This window comes from Arachis stenosperma, chromosome 8 (genome assembly GCF_014773155.1).
Source record: "Arachis stenosperma cultivar V10309 chromosome 8, arast.V10309.gnm1.PFL2, whole genome shotgun sequence".
Lineage (NCBI taxonomy): Eukaryota > Viridiplantae > Streptophyta > Magnoliopsida > Fabales > Fabaceae > Arachis > Arachis stenosperma.
In genome coordinates, this window is record NC_080384.1 from 561,774 (window position 1) to 570,016 (window position 8,243).

The following is an 8,243-nucleotide window of genomic DNA, read 5'->3' on the forward strand; positions in this document are numbered from 1 at the left end:
GGATTATGGCCTTATGGGTATCGATGGAGGAGAGAAGGGTGGGATTGGGAGTGTTGATGATGATAATGATCTGAGTTGGGCTTTTCTTTCTAGTCAAGTTCTATGACCAAAAATAAAAGGCAAACATCTCTTCACATTTTTAGATTTTTACATATCACATGCCAGGTCCAGTGATGTTTAGAATTGAAAGGGCTCTCTAATTCATTTGATAAAAAAAATTGGTGTTTGCTACGGTACGATGATAAATTCATACGTACCGATACATTTAAAATATGGACAAATAACAATAAGACATGTGGAATTTATTTTCCACGTCAACATTTAATTTTTTCTTTTTTAAATATATAGTATATCAGCAATTTTACTAAAACACTTGCCGCCGGCGATGTTGAGCGCAAGGAAGGCGCGCGACTGAATGTGAGACGGTGACGAGACAGAGCGCGACGATGACGACCAGTAGGGACCTGCTGGTTCTGCCGAGATGAGGAGACGTTTAGGCTAAAGAGAAACGACGTCGTATGCTCGTATCGAGTGGGGGTGGAAAGGGGAAATCCTGGTGGGATTATGGCCTTATGGGTATCGATGGAGGAGAGAAAGGTGGGACTGGGAGTGTTGATGATGATAATGATCTGAGTTGGGCTTTTCTTTCTAGTCAAGTTCTATGACCAAAAATAAAAGGCAAACATCTCTTCACATTTTTAGATTTTTACATATCACATGCCAGGTCCAGTGATGTTTAGAATTGAAGGGGCTCTCTAATTCATTTGATAAAAAAAATTGGTGTTTGCTACGGTACGATGATAAATTCATACGTACCGATACATTTAAAATATGGACAAATAACAATAAGACATGTGGAATTTATTTTCCGCATCAACATTTAATTTTTTCTTTTTTAAATATATAGTATATCACCACTTTTACTAAAACACCTGCCGCCGGCGATGATGAGCGCAAGGAAAGCGCGCAACTGAGTGTGAGACGGTGACGAGACAGAGCGCGACGATGACGACCAGTAGGGACCTGCTGGTTCTGCCGAGAGGAAGGAGACGTTCAGGCTGAAGAGAAACGACGTCGTATGCTCGTATCGAGTGGGGGTGGAAAAGGGAAATCCTGGTGGGATTATAGCCTTATGGGTATCGATGGAGGAGAGAAGGGTGGGACTGGGAGTGTTGATGATGATAATGATCTGAGTTGGGCTTTTCTTTCTAGTCAAGTTCTATGACCAAAAATAAAAGGCAAACATCTCTTCACATTTTTAGATTTTTACATATCACATGCCAGGTCTAGTGATGTTTAGAATTGAAGGGGCTCTCTAATTCATTTGATAAAAAAAATTGGTGTTTGCTACGGTACGATGATAAATTCATATGTACCGATACATTTAAAATATGGACAAATAACAATAAGACATGTGGAATTTATTTTCCACGTCAACATTTAATTTTTTCTTTTTTAAATATATAGTATATTACCACTTTTACTAAAACACCTGCCGCCGGCGACGATGAGCGCAAGGAAGGCGCGCGACAGAGTGTGAGATGGTGACGAGACAGAGCGCGACGATGACGACCAGTAGGGACCTGCTGGTTCTGCCGAGAGGAAGGAGACGTTCAGGCTGAAGAGAAACGACGTCGTATGCTCGTATCGAGTGGGGGTGGAAAGGGGAAATCCTGGTGGGATTATGGCCTTATGGGTATCGATGGAGGAGAGAAGGGTGGGACTGGGAGTGTTGATGATGATAATGATCTGAGTTGGGCTTTTCTTTCTAGTCAAGTTCTATGACCTAAAATAAAAGGCAAACATCTCTTCACATTTTTAGATTTTTACATATCACATGCCAGGTCCAGTGATGTTTAGAATTGAAGGGGCTCTCTAATTCATTTGATAAAAAAATATGGTGTTTGCTACGGTACGATGATAAATTCATATGTACCGATACATTTAAAATATGGACAAATAACAATAAGACATGTGGAATTTATTTTCCACGTCAACATTTAATTTTTTCTTTTTTAAATATATAGTATATTACCACTTTTACTAAAACACCTGCCGCCGGCGACGATGAGCGCAAGGAAGGCGCGCGACTGAGTGTGAGACGTTGACGAGACAGAGCGCGACGATGACGACCAGTAGGGACCTGCTGGTTCTGCCGAGAGGAAGGAGACGTTCAGGCTGAAGAGAAACGACGTCGTATGCTTGTATCGAGTGGGGGTGGAAAGGGGAAATCCTGGTGGGATTATAGCCTTATGGGTATCGATGGAGGAGAGAAGGGTGGGACTGGGAGTGTTGATGATGATAATGATCTTAGTTGGGTTTTTCTTTCTATTCAAGTTCTATGACCAAAAATAAAAGGCAAACTTCTCTTCACATTTTTAGATTTTTACATATCACATGCCAGGTCCAGTGATGTTTAGAATTGAAGGGGCTCTCTAATTCATTTGATAAAAAAAATTGGTGTTTGCTACGGTACGATGATAAATTCATACGTACCGATACATTTAAAATATGGACAAATAACAATAAGACATGTGGAATTTATTTTCCACGTCAACATTTAATTTTTTCTTTTTTAAATATATAGTATATCACCACTTTTACTAAAACACCTGCCGCCGACGACGATGAGCGCAAGGAAGGCGCGCGACTGAGTGTGAGACGGTGACGAGACAGAGCGCGACAATGACGACCAGTAGGGATCTGCTGGTTCTACCGAGAGGAAGGAGACGTTCAGGCTGAAGAGAAACAACGTCGTATGCTCGTATCGAGTGGGGGTGGAAAGGGGAAATCCTGGTGGGATTATGGCCTTATGGGTATCGATGGAGGAGAGAAGGGTGGGACTGGGAGTGTTGATGATGATAATGATCTGAGTTGGGCTTTTCTTTCTAGTCAAGTTCTATGACCAAAAATAAAAGGCAAACATCTCTTCACATTTTTAGATTTTTACATATCACATGCCAGGTTCAGTGATGTTTAGAATTAAAGGGGCTCTCTAATTCATTTGATTAAAAAAATTGGTGTTTGCTACGGTACGATGATAAATTCATACTAAGGATAGGACTTCCTTGCGCTTATCGTCGCCGGCGGCAGAACCAGCAGGTCTCCGGGATGGTCTTCTTGCTTCGAGTCTCGCCGTCAGCTTCCTCTCCGCCGCCGTCAGATTCTTTCGCGCAACCACAAGCTGGTCCCCGATTTGGTGAGTTCCAACAAATTGTTATGATCTTTCTTTTTCTGTTCTGTTGCTGTAATTCATGACTGCACTCTAATTTTGTTGCTGAGAGTTGAATTTGTTGCTGAAAATATCACTGAACAAGTTTTTTTTTTTCTGAAAATCATCAGTGACATGATTTGTTACTGATTATCATCACCGAACCTTGAATAATTTGTCGCTGAAAATATTAGCTAGTTTTTTATTGCTGAAAATCATCACCGAGATGAATTTGTTAATGATTATCATCATTTGTTGCTGTCTTGCTGAGTAATCACTTAGTTAAGTTTTCTTGTTGCTAAAAATGATCAGAGTTGAATTTGTTACCGATTATCATAGAAAACAACTTGTGAATTGGAAAGAGAGAATCTCAATTCTCAAGAGTGCAGGATCTTCACCGAAGGTACTCCAAAACTATCCACACCAAACGAGAATCTGAAGAAGAAATCCGAACTCATCGTCGTTCATTCCTTCTTCTTCTTGTGCGGAAGAATGACCAGTTCTGGTGGTGGAAGCTCGTCGAAACCAAGAAGTGCTTCTTTTCAACCTTCCGAAACTTCTTTAAAGCGCAAAAGAGGAGTCTTCCAAAAAGAACGTTAGTAACTACTCCTATCCAACCTCCTATTTTTTTTTTCAATTTTTTGTTTTCCTTTTTCTTTTTAAGATGAAAAAGAAAAAAGTTTCTTTTATGCATGTAACTGTCACTAATAATTTTTCTTATGCGTGCTAAAATAGTGCAGTGCAGCACATGATGTACGGCTTTGGAGATGATCCAAATGTAAGTGTCCTAACCTTTTATTACATCTCTTAATTACTTTTTGGGATGTGAATGTTAATGGATACTAAACTTTGATCTCTTTTATGCTTCGCACAATTAGCCTCTTCCTGAAAGTGTGGCGCTTACGGAGGATATTGTTGTGGAATATGTCACGGAATTGGTAACCTAATTTATTTATTTTTTAAACCTAACTTTTTCATTGTTCTTGTTCAACCGAATTACAGTGTTGTGGATTAATTTGGACCTTTTATTTTTGTGCTTTGAAATTTTTTCCTTCAGAAGGTACATAAAGCTCAAGATATTGGATCACAGAGAGGGAAGCTATCTGTTGAGGATTTCCTTTATTTGATTCGCAAGGTACTTCTTTGTTCATAAAAGAATTTCACATGGAGTTGTCTTAATCTGAAGTTGATAATTGAGAGTAGTTAGATAACAATCTAGTCAAACATGTCAAATCATGTAACGGTTGTCAATACCAAATCCATGGCTTTTACTACCAAGAAAATGCACTTATGATTTGCCTTTAACACCATTTTGTCTTCAATTGCTTTGAGGCATGATATAAAGAGCTGTACTGTCAAGAGGCTAATACTTCAGAATTTGTTGCAACTTTGCAACTTTCAAGTATCCATAAACATTGATCCAATTCATGATTGAACATTTTTGTTCAGGATTAATCCCAATTTCTTATACTGCTACAGAATTTGCCAAAACTTAATCGATGTACAGAATTGTTGTCCATGAATGAAGAGCTGAAACAGGCAAGGAAAGTCTTTGAATCAGATGAAGAGAAACTGAGGAAGGTTTTTGAGGTAGATGAACCAGTTGAATGATGAATGAGGAAAAGGGTATTGAATTGCATCGTTACTGAATTCAGGATTACTGCTTTTCCTGTTCTAACATGTCTCTATCAGATTTTTGGAATTTTGGAGTATGTCCTACATTTGAAAATAGTCAATGTGCCTTGGATAGTTGAATTGTAACTTCCTAATATATTTGTTCTCAAATTTATTGTGTCCATGATCTTGTGATTATAAGTCTGAGTATTAGAAAACAATTTTTGACACATTAGGGCAACTTACCGAAATATAGGAGAAATTATTTGGTCTCTACCTTCTACAGTTATTATTTATTTCTTTTGAGAGTTATTTGGTCTCAGCAGGATAGTTTTTATCCTCTTTCTGTTGTACTCTTAATGTAGTGGTAGAATTGGGAATTGACCAGTGAATTTAAAAGGTTATCCAACATTAATCAAATTCAAATAAAGCTTTAAGCAAAGTTAGTTTTCTGGTTGTGGTGAAGTAGTATTTCATTGTTTTCCCTTGGCAGTTGGTATGACCATTGCTTCCATTTAAGCAAGCCCCTAGAAACTGAATGTTAATACTTGATCTTTAGTAGTAGGATCTAGGTATTTTTCCTTTTTTTTTAAATTGGATTATCACTTAGAATTTGGCTAGACTTGTATAAGCTTAGTGATTTTGAGCTTGGTGCAAATTTTAGAGTACTAGATAAATTAGGTATGTAATTCATTAGTATTGGTGACTATAATTGATTCGATTATAATAACAATTCCACCATAGTTTATAATGAAGATTAGATATAAGTCCCATTATACTCAAAGACTGAATCAAGGTATATAGTTGTTTGTTTTTTTCCTTTCTGTGTTCTGTCCAAATTGGAATGAGAAAATGAAAAATCACCTACATAAGCCTATTCTACTACACTTATAACAAAAATGTAAAAAAAATATGAAACAACCTTGATTCAATTTTTTTCTCAAGGACTAGTAAACTCATATGGTGTGTTAGTGGATATTTTATTCGGATTTTTTATTTAAATAAATAAAATAAATATAATAATTATCAAAACAAATCATTATAAAATTAATTATCGATTTAAATTTTCCTACCTTATTTCGTTAATGTCATTTCGTTTACAATATAAACGAGATAATGTCATCTCGTTTTGTAAACGAGATAAGACATGTTAGCATGACACGTGTCTATTTCGTTTACACTGTAAACGAGATACATGCATGTCTGTAAATGAGATTGGGCCTGTCCGCACTTATAAGAGGAAGTCGTTCACAGCATTATTCCGAGCTCCAATTTGACTTTGTCAACCACTTTCTCCTCTATTTTAACCCTTTCTCACCCTATTTTAGACTCATACTGTGATGGCACACCAGGCGGGAAACGACTGAGACATCAACAGGTTGAACGAGATGCCGCATTATGCCGGGACGGCCGACTTTGAGGTTAGTTTTGCTTTGTTTGTTTAATCTAAGTATGTGGCCATGGTTAGAGTAGTCGTGAAGAACCAGAATGTAATTTGCAGCTTTAGTAGTAGGTCTCTAGGAGGAACTTAGAGCTCTATGTCCTTGTGGAAGGTTGTTATGAAATAATTATTAGTTTCGAACTGTGTTTTTCTTGTGTTAGGTTGTTACCGTTTATAACGTTCCAGTTAGAGTTTGGTTAGTATGCAATATGTAATCTAGAAATATGTGTAAGTTAGAAACATAGATATATGTTCTTAAGTAGAAGTAGATGTAAATTATAAAGGAATATTTATTTAACTGTAATTTTTTTTTGTATATAATAGTAAATTGACATATTTACGAAACTAGAGGAAATTGTCAGAAATAAATAACTCATATTTTAGTATTAAATAGTATAAGAGTCGTCGTAATGTCCGAGCTATCAGAGTTGCGTAGCCGGAAGCGTGAGCTTTGATAGTTTGGGTGTTACACCTGGCGGTAGTGGTGGAAAAGCTAGGGTTTCTTTCAGTTTCCTTTTGGTTTGGGGGAGAAGCTTTGTTCAGTTCACTAAACCTTAAGGCTTGAACTGAAGGGTGAAGAGAGGCACGCATGATTCTTTTAAATTTCAAAATGGGGTTGTTTTAATTAAACCAGCCAGGTCCTAGTTCAGCAGTCTGCATGCGGATTTTGTAATTGCGATTTTTCAATTTAGACCGAACTACAGAGACATCCAGTTCTCGATTAAGCTGCTCTAGTCTAGTTTTTAAAACTATGATGTAAAAAAGTGATGTTGACCAATAAAATATCCATTAAATAAAGAATTTTTTATTTAAATAAATAAAATAAATGTAATAATGACCAAAATAAATAATTATAAAATTAATTACCGATTTAAATTCCCCTACTTTATCTCGTTTACACTGTAAACGAGATAGAAGAAGACAAATTCGATGTAGCTTTAAACGGATGTGTAACCCTTGGCATTCTCCACAAACATTTTCTATTCTTTTTTCTATCTCATTTTTCTCACGAAAACAAGTGTACAATGGCCAGTAACAGTGTATACATAGTTGTGCTTGTTTATCCCAATTGTCGTATGAGAAATGGCAACAACGGGGTGACATTTGAATGCGTGGATCCGATATTGTTTTGAACTCAACGTGTGAATACGTTGTCGAATTTGAAGAGGTTGATATTGAGCAAGCTCGGTGGTACAGCAGTGAGGGAGATCGGAAGGGTGAGGTACAGGTTACTGGCACCCATGGGTAACGGAGTCTTCCGGTTTCGACTATTCCGACTTCAAGGGGACGAGCATGTGCGATTGATGTTCGACATCCATGGGAGGATCAGGCGAAACAGGTAATGGAGCTTTCCGCCGAGGTGGAGGATAGTGGTCGTGGTGGTTTTGTACACTCGACCTGTGTACAGGACGACCGACCTCTTGCATCACCGCCCGTTCATGTCGCCATTCCAGTGGATGAGGCGGATGAGGGCGAGGAGGAGTCAGACGAAGCATTACGTGGCGGATAGTGCTGATAGTGATTCTTCCGAAGGTGGCGATGAGGATGAGCTTGTGCCGGAGATGCCTGCCCAGACTATGACGCGCCATGTCCTACCTCCACCTCACCCAATTCCGGTGCTATCGACGGTGCCAAGTCACTATCACAGTCTACATCTGGACGCCATACGTGAGAGGATTCCATTTTCTGAAACGGGTGAAGAGGATACTGGTAGATCCCTCTATCTGGTGGACACCAATGAGAAAATCTCTGATAGATCCAGGACATCAACAGTGGAGTGCAGTGATGCGTATAAAGTTGATATGCTACGATTTTAGGAAATTGCACGATCGGCAAAAATTCCTTCCGGCAAGTGCACCGGTTATCGTCAAGTAAAAACTCACAATAGAGTGAGGTCGAATCCCACAAGGATTGGTTGAGTGAGCAATTCGGATTAGAAGTGTGTTCTAGTTGAGCGGAATCAAGATTTAGATGAGA

General features: G+C 38.3%; 1 protein-coding gene across 1 annotated transcript; it reads left to right on the forward strand.

The window, feature by feature from the left end:
* The first annotated feature begins 3,703 nt into the window (after positions 1–3,703).
* Positions 3,704–4,822, forward strand: LOC130943431 (transcription initiation factor TFIID subunit 13-like). Its single transcript, XM_057871307.1, has 5 exons — positions 3,704–3,806; positions 3,952–3,989; positions 4,090–4,149; positions 4,272–4,346; positions 4,691–4,822. Exons 1-5 carry the CDS (start codon positions 3,704–3,706, stop codon positions 4,820–4,822), a joined length of 408 nt encoding a protein of 135 aa, XP_057727290.1.
* Positions 4,823–8,243: the final 3,421 nt, after the last annotated feature.

Excerpts from the sequence above, each read along its gene's own strand:
- LOC130943431 (XM_057871307.1), top strand. The coding sequence starts at position 3,704 with ATGACCAGTTCTGGTGGTGGAAGCTCGTCGAAACCAAGAAGTGCTTCT. Across the intron at positions 3,807-3,951 it reads AGGAGTCTTCCAAAAAGAAC|TGCAGCACATGATGTACGGC; the intron begins GTTAGTAACTAC and ends AAAATAGTGCAG. Across the intron at positions 4,347-4,690 it reads TCCTTTATTTGATTCGCAAG|AATTTGCCAAAACTTAATCG; the intron begins GTACTTCTTTGT and ends ATACTGCTACAG.